Source organism: Sebastes umbrosus, chromosome 17 (assembly GCF_015220745.1).
Source record: "Sebastes umbrosus isolate fSebUmb1 chromosome 17, fSebUmb1.pri, whole genome shotgun sequence".
In the NCBI taxonomy this organism is placed as follows: domain Eukaryota; kingdom Metazoa; phylum Chordata; class Actinopteri; order Perciformes; family Sebastidae; genus Sebastes; species Sebastes umbrosus.
The window spans coordinates 13431531-13451563 of NC_051285.1; the positions used below are offsets into that span (position 1 = coordinate 13431531).

A 20033-nucleotide genomic window follows, 5' to 3' on the forward strand; every position below is an offset into this window, starting at 1 on the left:
TCACACTGGACGGGCTCATTTGCATTAAGTTGAGATTTTTCAACTTTATGCAAATACAGACCCTCTCCAACTCGCCACAATACTCTATGCACTGGGCGACTGCTTCTCGTGCCTTCCGTAGGAAATTAATGGAAACCGTTGAGATGTTCTCCGTCAACGGATCTGGTGGAAATACGCTGATAGAAGAGCATTCGCACCGGTGAGTGAAACCGCTGACACGCCCCCCCTGAAAAACGTAAAGAACTGTTCCTGACTTTCATTTTGAAAGAGCAACGGCCAATGAGGAAACTCCAACACTCGGCCGACCAATCCTGTAACATCATCACTCAGTCAGTGACAGACTTTTGCGTGGCCCTCTGCCGTCCAGCCAAAAGTATAGATTACGATTTTAAGGCTGATCAGATATTGTGTTGATATATCTTTCTGTGCTGTACGTAGACTCTCTGTCATTTCATTCAATATATTAACTTAAACTTGCGTGGCGGCCTTGTCAAAGACGATATGAAAGTTTTGTTGTTCTCACGTCTACACACAAGAGCACTCGGGTGAGGCACCTAATGGAGCTGATGTCATGACAATAGTGGCGTAAACAGCAGGAAGTCACCTCAGGGTAGGTGTCTCCTGAGAGATACTACCTGCAGAGAAAGAGAGCGTAAGATACAGGAAGAACAACAGTGTGATTGACAATTGTTTAAGAATATTAATTAATTGTTCTGCTTTAGTGTCTGTCCTGTGTGTAAAAGGGCTTCTATTTACTTTTTGGAAAAACTTTATAGAGAAGATGTTCCATCAGATATTTGTTTTGTTTAATCTAAATTGCTTTTAAAGTGTTGAGGGAGTGGTTACATGTCTTATTTTAGCCTTGAGAAAGAAGATTTGCCATCATTACAGGACCACACGTCATTAGGGAAAGACCAAAATAGTGCACAGTACTTCCTGTAAGATTGTTTTTTGTAGTTAAGTGGCAGGGAGGTAATTTGGGTTTTGAGACTCACGTTAATTCCTGGTCCATCAAGAAATAACTTTTTAACTTTTACTGTTTTACTGTTTTTAAACCAGCTCTTTAGTAGGACAGATGAGTATTTAAGTATGTGGGAGCAGATTTCAATCTGGACTTGGCATTGCAACCTCAAGTTTATCTTTGAAATGCGTCTGCTAATCAAGACTTTCACAAAACTGTCTGTCGTGCGTTCAGGATTCTTCCTGTTTGTGTTTGGCTTTGTTTCCCCCTTCTGTAAAGGGGTGTGTCTGCCCTCAGTAATCCTACACCATTAACACATTGAGCTTACTGTAACTGGCTAAACAGCCTCGACCAGTGAGTACAGGGACACTTAACTCTTACTCACACCCACATGCCATGTGTTGGCTGGTTATACATACTTCTTTACTACTACGTGAGAGAGAGAGAGAGAGGATGACACAAGAAGATAGAGACAGGTGTGTGAGCTAGAAAGAACTTGTTTTCTTATTGCCAAACAGTCCGTAGTGACAGGAGGGAGGTGGTTGGAAAACCCCCTAGAGAGAGGAAGAAGTAGAAAGAAGACGGTGAGAGGGAGAGGGGGTTAAGAGAACCACCCAAACTTCCCAAACCACCCAATCAAGCTGCGTTCTTGGAATTGGATCCCTCCCTTGTTCACCACCTGAGAGCGGAGACACACAGCTGTGCCTCAGAGCGGTGAGAAAGACAGACAGAGAGAGAGAAAGAAACAAAGAACAGGTGAGAGCAAAAACAGGGCATGTAAGGAGAAGACAGCTGCTGAACTTTCACAGAAAATAAAATAGCCTCTCAAACAAAAGAAGACAAGGAGATATATATATATATATTTTTTTTTATCTCAAGCAAGAGAGGGAGAAACTCTCGAGGGGAGAACCTGAACTCTCAGGAGAGCTGTGTATCTGAAACAACAAAGCAATGAGCTCACCGTCTCCGGATTGAATGAACTCGACATAAAGAGAAGAAATCCGTGTGAGAAGAAATTGGAAACCAAAATGTGGACAAAAAGGAGATGAAGAAAATTAAAATAAGGATTTTAGGACTGCCTGAACAGTCTCTTTAAATCTTTTTAAATTTTTTTGGGTTGCTTTTCTGGAACAATGCTACCAATGTTATTTTGAGTTTTTTCCTGCAGAGTCTACATCATGTAGTGTCTCCTTGCTAGCTCCAAGGAGAGCCAGGTTTTGACAGTAGACTACCAGGAGTGGGTCGAGCTCCTGCGGTTGGTGGAGACATGTCTCTAGAAGATGTAGGAAGCATTATGAGCCTCGGGACTGAAAGCGGCACTTCAGACCACTGCAATGGCTCTCTGAGCCAAGGTCAGGACAAGGATCTGGATTACCATAGCCACGGCCAGGATGGGATAGTTATGGAGCGTATTGCCTCTCTGACGTTGGACATGTTTGAACCCAGTGATTTCATGGGGAGGTTTACAAAGATCCAGTCCAGGTCCAGAAAGAGGACAAGGATCTTCGGAGGTAGGTGCAGACAAGCTTTGCAATTGATTGTTTTTAAGAGTGAACACGACAAGAAGAGTAGACCAGGTGAGAACAGTTAGCCGTGGAGTGAGTGACGTGCAACAATTTGTGTTTTGTTATGATCCTGGTTTGTTTGAATGTGAACAACCTGAGGGGTTTTCCTTAGGCTGGAAATGGTTGAAAGGCTGGTCCAACATCCAAGTGAAATCATGATCCTCAACTCCCCGACTGGAATGTGGGCTGTGTTTTTATCCAACCTGGGTTTTGAAAAAGTTTTAGATCTCTTCCTACCTGTTCAGACCCCCTCTGTCTCTCCACGTACACCATAACAAGGTTCTCCTTTGCTGTGACTTGACTTGACAAGTGTCTTTGTTTGTGGTTTCTGTAGACCCTGTGAAAAGTGATACCTTTCTGTGTTTTGAGAAAACAGCACAACATTACTCCACTAATCCTTATTGTATAGAATGTGGGGGGAAAAGGCATGCCTTTAATGTGCTTCTGGCCTCAGATGTAAGCGCAGTATTTTGTTTTGCCCAAACTACTCACTCTTTCTCATCTTACCTTAACTTCTGGGAATTTCATGTCCAAACACTTCCACATGTGGGAGTATGCCAAGACCTTAAGTAGTGAGTCAGAATATAAAAGAGCTGGGCGTACGGTTAAATTCAACAGTGATTTTACATTAAAATACTTTATGTATGTACAACATTTTACCAGGCACAACTGTAGGATCTGGCGTTGGTAAACGTAGCATTATAAATTAGCTAGGGCTGTCAAAGTTAACGCGATAATAACACGTTAACACAAATTAGTTTTTTACGCCACTAATTTCTTTCACGCATTAACGCAAATCGCGATTTTTAATTAAACTTGTAAAAATTGGTTGGGCCCCCCAGCCACTACTCAATCTTTCGGAGGTTTTAGCGATACAGCTATAGTGAAGATACTGGCATCATATGAAACTAAAAAACCCAAAGAATCCATTGGTACCAACTATATAGCATACTAGCTTTTCGGGAGGGAGGTTAAATTACACTCCAAACTTTTGCTAAATTTTGGCAGGGAAAAACTGTCATGGCCATTTTTTAAGTGGTCCCTTGACCTCTGACCTCAAGATATGTGAATGAAAATGGGTTCTATGGGTACCCACGAATCTCCCCTTTACAGACATGCCCACTTTATGATAATTACATGCAGTTTGGGGCAAGTCATAGTCAAGTCAGCACACTGACACACTGACAGCTGTTGTTGCCTGTTGGGCTTGTGTTTGCCATGTTATGATTTGAACATATATTTTTATGCTAAATGCAGTACCTGTGAGGGTTTCTGCACAATATTTGTCATTGTTTTGTGTCGTTAATTGGTTTCCAATAATAAATATATACATACATTTGCATAAAGCAGCATATTTTCACACTCCCATGTTGATAAGAGTATTAAATACTTGACAAATCTCCCTTTAAGGTACATTTTGAACAGATAAAAAATATGCGATTAATCGTGATTAAATATTTTAATCGATTGACAGCCTTAAATATGGCATTAGCAGGCTTGTGTTTTTGAATATTTTGAGAGAGTATTACTACAGTTTTATTAATATTTCATCCCCTACTTAAGTTGCCAAACTTTACACTCCTGACACCCTTATCGCTGTTGAAAATGATGGCCTATCTGTGCCTGAACTTGTAACCTTTAAGTTGCAGGAGGATCTGCTTATCTCTGAGACTTGCCCTCTGTCCTTGTCTACCCTTAGAAATTACAATAGTGTCAACTGATCTCTCAACGGACAAACAGATCCAGTGTTTCTGTCTATTCCTGGAAAGCCACAGCCTGGTCAAAATCAAAAGGAGGCCTCACACTGTCAGTACATTTTCACCTATATTAACTCAGCTGATGCTATTATCCAGAGTGACCCAAAGTTACGACAGAATAGTCTTTTATAGGTCACCAACGTTACAACCCAAAGTAGTGAAGAAGGAGTTGTAAGGAAAGACTTAAGAGTTCAAGTGTGTTTTTACAATAAACACTAAAAGGATCATGTAGGAGAGACGTGTAGGGAAAAGTCCGATTTATTTTCAAGATGATGGCACATTAAGGGCGAGTAGAGCAGAAAGGTTATGTATCTGACTATACATTTTTTCAGTGGGATTTGGCTGAACTTCAAAAGAAGAGAGAAAAGTGGGCGTACTGTGAAAGGGCAGATCTGGAGTGAAGTAACAATGTACCACCTGTGCAAACATGTCTTCCAGGAAAAATTAACTTCTCAATAAGTGAGCGTACAGATCATAAAGGTCATATTGTCGACACAAGAAATGCACTGGAATTGAATTTTATGGGACTTCTGTGCTGTGATAATGTGCATTGCCGAGGCTTTGATGTTGGGGAGACTGGTATGCCTGGCATGAAAACTACTGACACATCCTTCAGTTATCTATTTGATCAACCCAGCTGTGTCAAGGAGACACCGCTGTGTGAACTGTGACCCTGTGTGTGTGTGTGTACTCATTTGCTGTGTTATGATGGACCAGTTAACACCCACAAGCACATGTCATAAGACAGATAACTTTATTAATGTTGTCTTTTTTAACAGATGTACTGCGATTTTCTGTGGTTGCAACTATTTTGATAATTGATTGATTTTTTAAATATTCTTTTAGCAAAACATTCGCCAGTGTCTCCAGTGTGTGGACCTACAGCTTTTCTCTGTCATATGTGATTGTAAACAGACTATCTGGGTTTTTGGGGAACCATTTTCTGATTTTTTTTAGACCAAATAATTAGTTGAATAATCAAGGAAATAAATCGAATTCAAAGATGTTCTCCTGGGAAGACATACCACTCTCCAACAGTAACAAATCTCTAATTAGCAAAGATTAGCAGTGTCCAAAACATTCAGGTAGCAGCTTTGTAAGCCGCGCTTCCCGCCACTTTCATCAGTTAAACTGACAAACATCGCCGCCTGGATGTTGTCATCATCGCAGGTCATACATCAGCTGTCACTCAGTAACGTTAATTCCCCGTGAAAGTTGATGTCAGGCCAAAATAAAACTTGGCTGTTGTTTGTGTGCTCTCTGTAAGCTGCATGGAATCTGTCAAAGATTGTTTATGAGGTAAAAGACGCATCACTCTGTAACACCACTGTAGGGTTTTTGTAGTTCAAACAACTCCAACAGAGTGATACGTCTTCTCTCTAGCTGATCGCGTTATGTCAGTTTCATCAAGTAGCATTCTCCATTCAATTTTGGCAAGGAAAGGGGTCCCTTGACCTCTGACCTCAAGATATGTGAATGGAAATGGGTTCTCTGGGTACCCACGAATCTCCCTTTTACAGACATGCCCACTTTATGATAATCACATGCAGCATATTTGTCCATCCCATGTTGACAAGAGTATTAAATACTTCACAAATCTCCCTTTTAATGTACATTTTCAACAGATAAAAAATGTGATTAATTTGCAATTAATCGCGATTATCTATGGACAATCATGCGATTAAATATTTTAATCGATTGACAGCACTACTACGCATGTGTGCATGAATGCCTGTGCGTGTACTGTATGTGTGTGCTGCTGTGTGTGTGGAGAAGTCTCATTCCAACAGCTGGCATGCCCAGGCCCCTGCTCAGAATGTGAGGAATCCTAGGACCTCCATAAGGGTGTGGGTGTATGTGTGTGTGTGTGTGTGTGTGTGTCTGTGTGTGTGTGTGTCTTTATATCAGTGATTTTTATTAGTAAGCAGAATAAATGTGTATCACTCTGTGGCAAATATTTCCCTATTCTCATTGTAGGTCATGAATTTGAATAGATTTTCATATCTTGGACATGAGTTGCGCTACTACAAACACTTTTGTTTCTCTGTTCTATTTCTCTTGACTTTGCTATTTAATCTTGCAAGAAATGTAGGTCTTACTATGCCTCACACGCAGCTTTCCCACTCACACAAAAACTATCTGTGTCATGTTTAGTTTGCCGGTGCATAATGACTTAAACCTCCCATTGCCCCACAGCTGGCAGATGTAACTTTTTAACCCAATGAGAAATGTGAGGAATAGGGTCAACAAACAGTAATCCTTGACATTTTCATACTTTCTGTTTAAGTAAGAAGAGATGAGGCCGCAGTGGGTTGAGATAACAAAGAACAGACCTCAGTCAAATATTATTTAGTAACCTTCTTTGAGTACAGCTCAGTGGGCTACCTCCAGGTCTGAGAAGTGAAGCCTTGTGAAGTGAAGTGAAGTGCCTTAAACTTGCATTCTTTCTAATAGCCAGCAGGGGGCGACTGCTCTGCAAAAAATCAAGATTGGCGACGGCCGAAATGCCGAACTCGAGGCTTCAAAAGCCAATCGGTGACATCACAGCAACTGCGTCCACTTCTTATATACAGTCTATGGTTCAGCTGCTTGGTGCATTAGAAAGTGGAGGGTACACAGAAAACTTGCAGTTGCAGGAGAACATTTTGAAAATCAGATTTGGTTTACTTCTCTGTTATAGTGAACTTGACTGAATTGTCTTAAGCAGGTTAACACCAAGGCAGTAATTGTTATTTGCTTAAACTGTTTGGCCCCGGACCGTAATGAAGTAAGCAGAAGTTGCAGACAAGAATAGGCCCGCAGTGGTCCTCTGCTATATTTCTCCTCCTTTGAGATTAGACTGTAATTGTCTGTTAATGTGAACCAGGCCATCCTGTGCTCGGTAGCTCTCCTGTGAGCTGCGGCTTTGCATGATACTGTATCTTATGCACTCTACTCGTCCCCATCCCCTCACTCCTCATTTTCTACCCCCACCTCACCCGTTCATATGTCCTGTGGCACTTCCGCAGTTCATCCAGCGAATTACATGATGACCCCAATTATCCACTTACGTACTTCCACTCTTAGTCACCCAACCATAGCGTCAATGCCACAATGACCGTCGTGCATTTCTGCTTAGACAGACAATTGTGAGGACAACAAAGGGAATGTGTAACTGTTTAAGGTGGAGCGAGATCATTTTTTTTTGTCTTACTAATTGTCTAATTTAACTGATTTGTCAAGAATGTAACCGCAGCAGTAGGGTGGAATATCAGTTGCAACCAAAGCGCTGATAAATGTTGGTGTTGGCCCGTGTAGTTACTTAAGGAGGCAAGTAACTAATAAAAAGTGGGTTCGGTGGTAAACTAGTGAAAATGTTAGTGAAGGGATGTTAACTATGTCACTAAGCTATGATAAAATTACGCTAGTGCAACAGCAGCTGTTTCGCTTCAATTTGATTTCTTAGGCTAAAACTATATTCTGCAAGAGCAGCCAACGTCATGCATCTTGGCACCTGAAATGAATACAAAACAATCATTTAATTGCCAAGCAGTTAATTTAGCTGAGCAGGTTTGCCAAAACATTGACGTTAAAATGCAAATTACTGCAAATGACACAAACAAGTTAATTGCCTGTGCAGCACCACCCTACAGTATGTAACTGATGTCATTTCATCACCTGACACATCGTCATCTATTTCTGCTGTTGGTGTAAAGTACATGTACCGGTTAGAGCTACACAGATCAATCCGATTTTTTTTTTTTAATTTGTGAGGGACAAACAGAGTTTTTCATTACCTTGCAGTGTTTAGGTTTTCCCAGTCAGATTCAACCTCCCAAAACCTTTTCCCCTACCACCAACCCGAATTTAGATAGTAGCAGATTGGTACAACAAACAGTCCCCAGGTGGAAGCTATTAATTCCCATTAGAGCATGTCTGTTACAGTTGTTCATTGTGTATTAGTACTTCCAGAGTATCGTATATCTCCAAACTGCCTTCTGAATGTCTTAGTAGGACTTGTATCAAACTCTGTCTCTGGTACTTGATGTTTTATATTAGAACACCTCTGTCCAACACACACAAAAATGGATTGGGTCATGTAAAATACTCTGCATAGTGCACACAGTAATAACTGAAGGCAATTCAAATGAACATTTAACATTTTTGATCAACTCAGAGCTTCTCCCAGCTGGGTTCTGGCGTTTGGACAGTAAGAGGACAATATTTAGACATATAGGAATCAAACTGAAAGTGTTAAAGTGAGGGGGACAAAAGTAGGATTTTGAAAAGTGAGGGGGGACATGTCACCTCCATCCCCAGTGGAAATTACTCCCTCAAGTACAGAATATGTTATTGTGCACTCTATAGTAAATAAGGAGTGATTTTGGACACAGGAAAAAATGGATGGGGATGAGACAGCTTCAGGAACATGAAAAAGCATCATATCTCTTATTTATTAATTAAAGACCATTTTTAATATGCATTGCATTGTAGGACAATAGTGTCCACCCCACTCAAGAATCAACTAAAAGTAGTATGCATGCCACACACACTTCATACTCAAACCTCGATTAGAGCTAGTGCTGCACAATTAATTGACATTTTTAAATCGCAATATAGCGTACTGCAATTTTTCAAATCGCAGGAAGCGCAATATTTGTTAAAGAGGAAATGTGTGTCGAAATACCATTTTAAATTGGCAAGATATAAGAATCAGAAATTGCTTGTTAACAGTGACACCTGTGGCCGTTAAGTCAACGACAGTCAGCGTCCTGTTGTTTGCGCTCGCACTACATAGTCACAAGCAAGCATCGGTCAAAACAACTTTGTTTGTTTTTTTTTGGAGTTTGTATTGGAGTCTGAGTTGTGGTGATAATTGGTCATTTGTTGGCATTAGAAGACTCCATTTCTAAACGAATGTGAGCTATGGTTGCAAACACATTGGAACTAAAACGATTAAAAACATTTATATGTGTAAAAATGTACATACAGTCCCTTTAAATGAAATATTGTGGTGCTGCACTATTCTACAAACTTAAGAAAACATCTTTGTTTTCTCTGTTCTTAATCATTTTAATATGTTTTTCAATGAAAATAAGAATGATACATAATGATGTAAAAATGATCATTCCCTCTAATATCGCAAATCGTATCACAATTGCAATCAATCAAAAATAATCGCAATTAGATGTTTTTTCCTAATCGTTCAGCCCTAATTAGAATATACTGTACTGTATGTGCAATATTAACCCATCTGGGGGCATTGATGCCATTGACCGGTTATTATTCCTGGCTATTTGTTGGTGCTGACTGCCTATCAACGCTTCTCTTGGCTCTCATTGGTTGAGGCGGGCTTGCAGCGTGCTCACTCAACACTTATAGCGTGACAGAACTGGTCAACAGTGATCAAAAAAACATCTTCCATCTTAATTAGTCCAGTGTCCATCCTCCTTTCCTCCTTTGTCTCTTTATTGTCCCTCAATCCTTTCCCATCTTCCCTCCCTCTATTTTCTGCCACCCCCCCTCTGTGCAGTACTATCTACTGTATGTTTTTCCATCTCTCTCTCTCTCTCTCTCTCTCTCTCTCTCTCTCTCTCTCTCTCCCTCTCTCCCTCTCTCTCTCCCTTTCCTTTAAGAGGATTGGCTGCTTGCGTCTACCAACATCTGTGTATCACTGTCCTGAGAGAGCAAAACAGAGAGGGGATGGGGGGTGTTAGCCAGCAAGATAGCAACATAGAGCGCAGGCGAGGCTGAGTGCCGCTCTCTTTTTCTTTCTCTTTTACACACACACACACACACACACACTCTTTTTTGTGCACGCACGCACACAAACAAACACGCGCACACTCGGCAGCAGACAGCCGCAACATCCGCATCGCTGGCTGCCCACCCGCATCCCTCTCTTCTTCTCTCCCGGTCCTTTCTCTCTCGGAGCGCACTCCTCTTTCTCTCACTTGCTCTGTCCGCAACGCCTCATCCTGCCGTCCTGTCCTCCCTCTGCTGTCTGTCACCGTGGCGACATTGCCTCTGCAGCCATGGCGACCAGCCAGCAGGATTCAGGCTTCTTTGACATCAGCATCAAGTCTCTGCTCAAGTCCTTAGGAGGGAGTGAGTACAGCTAACACATCACGGTTGTTGTTGCTGCGAATGCCAAACAAATGCGTGATGCGGTCTGCCCTCGTAGCAGACCGACTAGTCGTCAGTAGATCCTGCAGTGTACAGACTCCGTTTATTTTGTGTGTCTGTGTGTGTGTGTGTTTTAGGAGTGGATGAGACTGAAAAACAGGCAGCGTACAGCATGATCCACACTGTCAATATTTGGCAATGTTACATAATGGAAGATAAGGGGTTGAGAGAGAGAGAGAGAACTGCTCTAAGGGTTAGTTAAGGGTAAATCTGGCTCCTCAGCAGTTTTCTGTATGAATTATAGAGCGCATTACTCAGCAAAAGAAGAAGTCAGTCTTTGACTTTGTTATAATCATTGTGCTCAGCACTAAAAGTTGAATATACACATCGTGTTTACCTGTGTTATCATTCTGTCAACCAACTGCATGTTAGGGCTGTGTATTGGCAAGAATCTGGCGTTATCATGATACAGGGGTTACGATTCAATGTATTGTGATGTATTGTAATACTGTAAGCAAAGCGATATATTGCGATTTTTAGGATTATTTAGGAAAATTGTCATAGTATAAAGATAACACCACCATATGCATACAATCTGAGTAAAAAGTAAACTTTTTTTAGCAAACAGAACAGTGAGATCTGCATTTGCATTTATCCCAGTCCCTGTAACATCCAACATCATAGCACTACTTTGAGAGGACACATACACGGAGAGGGCGCATCTCTTTGCAAATGAAATAAAGTATTGACTGAGTTAATCTTCGCATGTAAACTATTAATTAAAAAATCAATACAGAGAATCGATACAGTGTCACAATACATAATATTGCGATACTCGATATTTTCCATATTTTCTTACACCCTTACTACATGTACTGTTGACAGTCCACAAAGCTTGAATCTCTTATTCCTCAGTCCGTGTTTACCAAACAGACGGTAAAGCTACTGTATGTCAGTCTGGGATGAACGCCCAGCAGCAGCATGCCAAACTGTCGTCAACTGGACATACTGTACTTTCCTGCACTTTCAGCTGTATGGGCTCATAAACCTGAGACATTACAGTAAGCACTGCTGTCTTTTTACCACTGGGACTCTCATATAGTCTGAGAAGTCTGATTGTATAGAAGTCTATGAGAAAATACTACTAAATACTACTTCTCATTTGATTTATTACCTCATTAAACATTGTAAACATGAGTTTATGGTCTCAACCTCTAGTTTCAAGTTTTCTTCAATACAACATGATGTTCATTTAGTAAATTATGGTCCCAATTAGAGTCAAATAGACCATAAAGCAGGGTATGCGTTAGTGCGGCTACCTTGTGATTGACAGCTCGCTACCACGTCATTGTCCGGTCTGAGAGTTGTCCGTGTTTTCGTCTTACAACTTTAACCCTTTCACAGTGTGTTTTCAGTTCATGGAAGTTATTTGTAACATTTTGGTCACCTAAAAATGTCTTACGCAGCGTTTGGTTGTACTAAGCTCCACCCTCTTGTCTCACTTCGGGCCAAAATGCAGAACTTCAGGCTTCAAAATGGCAGTCCACAAACCAATGGGGTGACGTCACGGTGACAACCTCCACTTCTTATACAGTATACAGTCTATGGCATGTATGCATATGTGTGGCCACTTTTCTGTGAGTAGTTTAAGAGTTATACGGACTCCTTTCAATGTGCTCCGTTTGCTAAATGGTCTTTGTGTTGTCCTTTCATTAGACACCATAAAAACATTTTGGCGTGTGCGTGTGTGGTTAGCACAGCAGGGCAGCCGTGTGGAGCTCATATATGAGGTGTGTGCTGAAGGTTACTTTCAGCAGGGGGTTATGTTGGTGTAAGGGTTACAGAGGAATTGCAGGGGATGTGTTGATAGTTCCCCCCGCAGCTATTTATGTGATGTAATAAAAAAAATAACTCACAGGGACCATGATGAGATGGTGTATGCGTTTCCTCATTTAAGCTCCGGCTTCTGTCCGCTATAGGACCAAATTCAGTTGCGTAGGTTGCATGTGCTCCAAGGTCATGATGATGAAGGCAGTCATAAGGCTAGAAAAGGCAAGAAACAGGCCCGATAAGTCCAGTGTTTCAAGGTTAAGTTACTTATCGAGTGAAATCACTAGATATATAGCTGATCTTATCAAGATGATTGCCAGCTGTACTGAAATAATCATGTGTATGCCTATTTAACTATGTCAACACACACATATTTGAAACAAGCTAACTGGTTATAAGCCTCAATCCAAATGCATGTCAACTTATTATAATTCTCTGATGCTTTTACATGTTTGTTTACATCCATAATGTTTGTAAGCGCGAGTAGATGCATATATTTAGAATTATAATGGTTGAGAAACGCACCTGATTTTTATTTTTAGCTATATGTCAAACTCTGCAATTGTATACAGTACGTGATTATACCTGTGATTCAAGTGTTCAGGTTTACCTTAGTTGTACTGAAAGATTCCATAACTGACTAAAGGACCAACCAACAGTAACACAAATGAAAATGCCAGAATACATTAATCACACATCCTCAGAGTTTGTGAGCTGCCTCCTCTGACAACATACAGGTTTGGTTCTGCTAGGTCTTGTCCAGTGCAGTCGGTGTGTGTGTTCGTGGTAATTGTCTGTGCTTTTAAAAGTGACTCATTGCAATCCACTTTACTCAGACAACTGCCAACAAACTGTACAGGCTGTACAGGACAGGACTGATTTATCTTTTTACAGGCCAAGGAAACTTGTTGCGATGCTTACCAAACCTCTCTGTGACGACTTGTGTTTTGAAAGGTGTGTTTGCGTCAGGTGGTACGTACATGTGTTATCATCACATGTTAGACGTGATTCATCACTTCAGTATGCTTGTTTGTCGGTACGACGTGATGCATGAAGGTAGATGTAAAGTTGTCTCTCTACTAGGCCTGCAACTAACAGTTACCCACAATTAATCTGCTGATTATTTCCTCTTGATTTTCTTATTAATCGCTTTGTCTGAAAAAAATGTCAGAAAATAGTGAAAAAGGTCTTATTTTGTCCAAAACCCAAACAGTTTACTGTCGTATAAGACAAAGAAAGGCATCAAACCCTCACATGTGAATCGCTGGAAACTTTAAAAATATCAATAATATATATAATAATAATGATAATAATAATAATATTTGCTGATAAATGTTCTGTCCATCAAGTAATGCAGGTCGATTCTGTACGTCCTCCCCGCCTCCTTTGTCTAACTCATCAGTCTTTTTGGCATCTCAGCCTCTTAAATAAACCTTTTAGGGCATAAAATGTAATTAAACAAAGGTAGGCTTGTATTGACTAGACGTGGCAGATTTCTGCTGACTCATCTCTCAAAGTGTTGAGTCATGCAAATGTATACGAGGGTGCTCTGGTGCGCTATATCGACAGCTTTATCGGACACCGTCAACATCTTCCCACTCTCATCTCTTCTCCCCGCCGACACGCATAAGGCTCACACACACATGCGTGTACACACACACACACACACAGACACACACACACACACATCTTAAATTCATGTCACAGAGAAGCCTTACCGGATTATCTCTGTTTAGAGTCAACCTTGTATTCACTGAATTAGATCAGTGCCATTTGCTTTGTAGTTTAATCACATTACTTACTTTTCCTGATTTGTCACTGTCTGCCTCGGAAAATTGTTGCGTACATGTGTACATGTACATGTCTGCGTTTGCATGTGTGTGCACTTGTGTATGAGTGGGGGTCAGTGGGAGTGGTGGGTATGTAAGAGAGTGACCTCCAGTGGTCTATATATAGCGCCTCCCTCCTCCCCTCTCCTCTCTCTCGGGGCAGTGTTGAAATTCCAACCCAACTCTTCTGGTCAGATCTCCACAAGGAGCAGACTTTACTTAACTGCTACTGACAACTAAAGGGCAGCCACAAAACCACTCTCAAAGAAGCACTTTATTTCACTTTCCAATGCGTGGATTCCAAGGTCACCGGAGCTGACGTACAGCGAAGTGATGGCGGGCCGGAGTCGGAGCAGAAGCTAAAGTAGAAACTGATAGTTGGTCCGTTAGGCTCATGTAGCTCTCAAGCATGGGGCCCCATGCAGTGTCTGATCTACTCAAGCCTCTGCTGGAGCAGCGCTGTGGAATATTTCTCAATCCCCGTTGGTAGCGTTCACTCACGACGGAGTTGGTCGTCTCTTCTGCTATTTTGAGAAGACATTTTGACACCATTTCTTCCTCTGTGATTGCAACACTCGCCGTTCCGAGGTGTCAAGTCGTCTTCACTCGGGCGGTTTTAACCTGGCTATGGCTCTTCCGGTCTGTGGATACAGCATATCTTCCTGTTTCATTTGGATTGAGTGTGGAATACAGCTGTCATGAGAGGTTCTTTATCGCCCCAGGCGCTCGTCTTTCACTTTACCTGCCTATCATTTTCTGAAGGATGGAGCTTCACACTTTTAGCTTCGGTTAAACCTGCCTAGTGCCAAAGCCAGACATTATTCTGATGTCTGTAGTTGCTGTCATGGTGGAATAGTTCTTCTTCTGTGCCGCTAATCTCTCCGCAAGGAATTACTTTTACTTGTCAATCATGGGAGCTGCGTTTTACACTTTGTAGACTGCTCAGCTACCCCTCCTCAACTTCCTACCCTCTCCCAGTGTCCCATCCCTCCTCCATCCCACCGTTTCTACCCATTTTACCCACTGTATCCTTGTCTCTCTGTCTGGCTGTCTGCACCATGGAAGTGCCAACTAGATGGAGCAGGGCTAGTGTCATCAGCTTCATCAAGGGCCTCGGTAAGCGTGCAGGGGTGTGTGTTCATGTGCACGCATGTTCGCCTCATTCGAGTGCTCAGCTTTCACGCAAACAGGTTGCTGCCTATGAGGCCTGGGGGGCCTGTCCTGTCCTGTCTGGGAGTTAGTGTTTACATCTCACCTCTCCAGTGAGGTCAGGTCACGTGGTCATGAAAGGTCGGTTCGAGTTGTTAACTCACACACACCAGCCACTTCTGGGAAATGTTCTGGTGAATTATTGCTTGTGGAAAGAAGTATTTTACGCACCTTGTTCAGGGAATCATACCTGCAAATTTCGTCTCCTTTTGTTGGCTACTGTTGCAGCCGTTGTGTGTGTTTGTATTTTCCTATAAACTGTACTGGTTGACCTATGATTCTTTGTAATAATAATAGTATAGATTTCCACTAAGTCTTGCTTAAGCTCTTATAGTCTATAGTCACAGACGCCGTCTCTTATAGTGATGAGTTTGTTGTTCTATTTTAAGGGCATGTCAATATTCTGAGAGACGCATGACAGGAAATGCCCTCTCCCTGCTTATATCTGTCTGTCCATCTGTCGTCTGTCTGCTTATATCTGTCTGTCCGTCTTTCACCCTTCTAGACTCCAACCACTCCCCTGGCTGTGTCAAAATTCATTCACTCATTCACCACTCCTTACTCACTATCCAAGGAGTTCTATATAGAGGACAATATAGAGGACTATATCATGAGCTCATCGACAAAAGGAAAAAACACTTTCAGACACTACTCAGGTCATTTCCTCGTTGCCGTTAATTACGTCATTGTTAACACACCATTAAAACGTGCCAGATCAACATCTGCTGGTAGACCATCCATAATAAATACATGACATGTATGTTCATGTTTTTTCTTTTTAACTTCTTTGCAATGGCAGCGCCGCATATTTCGCATATTTCACATATATCGTGAGCAAGTATTCTACCTTGCGCGGATATTCCGTGTCATAACAACCAGACGCAATCAAAGCGTCTCAGCTGGAAAAAAAAAACGCTGCCCCTCATTGCCCTTCAGTGTTCTGCATTTAACAATAAAAATGTATTTCATTAGTTTTAAAACTGTCATCTAATAATAGCCTAATAATAAAGCTTATTTATAGCACTAAAATCAGGATAGATGAAGTAAAAAAAATGCCAATAATACCGCATATTGCACTTTGAGCCAACCATTATATCTGCAGGGGAAATTCCTTCACCACCACAGCCCTATGCGCCACAACTTGTGGATTTGTCTCAATCGCGCCGCTCTCTCTCCTTTTGGTCCGTCTGCCATTTTTTCCTCCAGCGCAATGCATGATGGTGTATATAGTGCTTGGTTAGTGACCATCATTGTCCACTGCTTTTTATGAAGCATTGTGGGATACTTTGAGTCCACTATATAAGGCGAACACACTATATTGCCCACCATATATTGAGTAGTGAGTGATTTCGGACGCAGCCCCTGTCTATCTTTTTCTGTGTGTCTTATCATTACGTCTTGCAAGAATTATTAGTGCCCAATCTCCCTAATGATGTAATCAGAAGGGAGAAATGAAAACATGGACTGCCCAGTGTGTGTGAGTGTCCATCTGTGTGCCTGGAAAGTGTACCCTGTCAGACTTGGACAAACGCTCAACACAAATTAATAATGACTGAGGAGGTTTAACTCTACAGAAAGACATGATAAAAAGATGTTGTTCTGATGGGGACAAATTCTGTTTGTTCATCAAAGTATGACGTTTATTAAGACAAGCGGCTGGAGAGAGGGTCCGTGTCTCGGCTGTACAATGCAGAGAGGTTCTCGTATGAAGATAACAGTAGTTTTGCAGTTTGTATTGTAGCAGTTGGGGCGCCAGCAGTGGCTGTGACACACAGTTTATGGAGGCAATTAAGGTGCTTTGAAACCCGTATCGTAGTCATAACTCAGTCAAATCTGAACATACACATATTATTAGAATGAGTGTGACTTAACACTTTCCGAGGATATCATCTCCAATGCCCATCATGAATAAACATCCATAAATCTGCTTAGAAATCATAGAAAATAAGTGACTGTCTTAGACTAATTGACCTGTCCTGACTCTCCCCAGCCTCTCCAGTGGGACTGAAGCCGCCCATCCCGCCAGTCACTGGAACCTTGGGAGAGAGGAAGGGTCCTGTCGTCATGGCGCCCGTCAACGTGGACCCGGAGAGTAAGCCGGGCGAGTTCGTCCTAAAGAGCTTGTTTGCCAACTTCACCTTGCTCTCCGAACGCAAGATTCGCATCATCATGGCCGAACCACTGGTGAGTGACTTTGCATCTGTTCCTCATCTTGTTTCGTCTCTCTCAGGTTACAGCGTCATTCCCCTCGGTATACATTTGACCTGATTGTGTTATTCAGAGTGGCATTTGATGACAATATATGCTGACTAATCTTTTTTTGTGCAGAGGAAGTGATGCCTGCAATGTGCCTCACTGCTAAATAGTATAACCTCAGCATTATGGCTTATAAATAATATAACCAAATTTAAAAACCACCTAACAAATATTTCATTTTGATTTTAATCTGTTTTCTGTAACCTATTTCTCATCAGGGTTAAATATAAACCTTGTCTCATTTGTCCTCTATGATCACACAGTACAAACTTTTGAAAGGCCCTATTTTACATTTTAGCAAACTTGAATGGTGAATGTTAATACCTCATCTTTTTTTAAAAGGAACTAGCTTTTTTAGTTTGCATCTCACAGTGCAACACACTGTAACCTATTTGCAGTCATTTGTCAACTATCAAAGCTTATAGGCTTTGCCAGTGGTAATTCTAGTTTTCTATAACCTCTGGTGCATTTGAGGAGCAGCTACAGCTACAAAAAGTTAGTTACAGAAACTTCTTCTTTGGGTTCAGAGGATTAATTAGTGCTTATTTATTATTATTATATTTAATATAAATCCAAATGTCTGAGCACAATCCATAATGTATAGTGACGTGAAGAGGTTTGGCATTTTATCTCAGTTTTTATGTATGTTTATTGGACTTAGTGCTGAACACCTGATATGTTCCAGGAAAAGAACATAACAAGGTTAGTGCCTAAGCAGCTAGTCTGATACTAAGTAATGAAATCGCTTCTGGGCTTGTTTTAGGCACTTAGCCAATGATCACATTTACATTTAGCTTAAAAAAAATGCAACACCAACATTTGTGTTTCAAGTGTCTTCAGTATTTACAGACTATATTATTTACAGGCCATACAGGCTGGAGTGTGGGGAGATATATCAATTTAAACAAATTCAGATGGTCAGTCTGAGTTTTGATTAGAACAGTTTTGAGGCATTTGAACTTTGAGTTTCCTATCTCAAAGTTTCATAATAAAATGTCTACTTGTTCTTGTCTCTTCTGACATGAATGTTCTGTCTGTTCTCATGTCACAGGAGAAACCACTCAACAAATCTCTGCAGAGAGGAGAGGACCCACAGTTCGACCAGGTACCTGACATGGACACATCGTAACATTATCTTATTTTGGGAATGGGATAAACCTCTCATTCTCTGCTCTTCCTCCTCCTTTGTGTTTAGTTGATCAGCAGTATGAGTTCTCTAGCAGAGTACTGCCTGCCGTCCATCCTGAGGACTCTGTTTGACTGGTACAAGCGGCAGAACGGCCTGGAAGACGAGTCCCATGAATATCGACCCAGAGCTAACACCAAGTCAAAAAAGTGAGAATTCTTCTCTGCACCCAACTAAGAAGTTGGAAATTGGAGGTCTAACTTACACATAAAAAAAAGTGTATGGTCAAAAAACAACAAAAACACAACAAACCACCATGTTAGATGATTAATTCATCCTCGCTCATAAAGTTTTTTAATCGAAATCAGATTAGTTTTGCCAAGTTTTATGCATTTCCCCCAAATGAATTTACACAGAGATAGAAATTAAAAACTTTATTTATTTATCTTTCTATTAATTCCCTTATTTTTTTTTTACAATTCTGTTAAATGTTCCCCTTTAATTATGTATGTATTTATTTTTAGTAATTTTAAAATGTATTTATGCATTTATTTATGCATTTATTATTATTATTTTTTGTATTTATTCATTTATTTTTGCCCGTATTTATTTCCCCAAACTTATTTATTTCTGTATACATTTCTTTTTACATTTCTTTATGTATTTCTGCCTCATTATACAAATGAGGTGGCTGTCACTGGCAGGTTCCGTCCTCCATACTTCACCTTTAGAGGCAATAAACAATAAGCAATACTGTTAGTACAACAGTCTATTTGTTGATAGCCCTGCCACACAAACAGCAGAAAAACAAAGTCTAATTTAAAACAATACTGCCGTTGAAAAAATACACAAATAAATGGCACTAGTGTTACAACTAATCCAGAACTGAAGGTGTTGTCCTCTTTGCAGAAGCTTGTTTCCAAATCTCGGACAAACTGCACACTGAGTACACACAGTTACATAGTGGATCAGATGGTGTCTACAAGGAATTAATTAATGGAAATTTAATAAAAGCAGATTCTCACTTGTGATGAGTACAAAGGCAAGAAGAGCACTGTTACAGTGAATGTCATAACTAATGTTTCTGTTTCTTTGTTTCTGTCTCAGTGATGAGCAACAGAAAGACTACTTATTGGAGCGGAGAGATCTGGCAATAGACTTCATCTTTTCTCTAGTGCTTATAGAAGTTTTGAAGCAGGTGAGTCTCAATTTACAGTGTGATCAATAAGTCTGCACTGCGCTGTTTGTCTCCTCAAATTTATTAGCATGAGTGGGTTTAACTTTTAAAAGGGAAAAGTCTGTCCTCAATCACTGGGAACCAAGACATGCTGGTAAAGTTCCGTTTGTACCTTTGTTTGAATCCTTTTATACAGATGCCTGTATAATACTGTAGGA

At 40.9% G+C, this 20033-nt stretch overlaps 1 protein-coding gene across 11 annotated transcripts in view; it reads left to right on the forward strand.

Annotated features, from left to right (window-relative positions):
* Window positions 1-20033, forward strand: part of fryb (furry homolog b (Drosophila)) — a 73902-nt gene that overhangs the window by 10317 nt on the left and 43552 nt on the right. For 2 of the 11 annotated variants that reach the window (XM_037748823.1, XM_037748827.1), the window contains exons 1-5: window positions 1674-2472; window positions 17247-17440; window positions 18564-18617; window positions 18708-18847; window positions 19746-19836. In XM_037748823.1, the coding sequence (XP_037604751.1) occupies window positions 2229-2472; window positions 17247-17440; window positions 18564-18617; window positions 18708-18847; window positions 19746-19836 (723 nt within the window). In that variant the 5' untranslated portion in view covers window positions 1674-2228. Of the gene's footprint in view, window positions 1-1671; window positions 2473-9995; window positions 10371-14233; window positions 15164-17246; window positions 17441-18563; window positions 18618-18707; window positions 18848-19745; window positions 19837-20033 lie in introns of those variants that run through there. The other 9 variants (XM_037748831.1, XM_037748833.1, XM_037748829.1 and 6 more) reach the window with 7 other exon arrangements.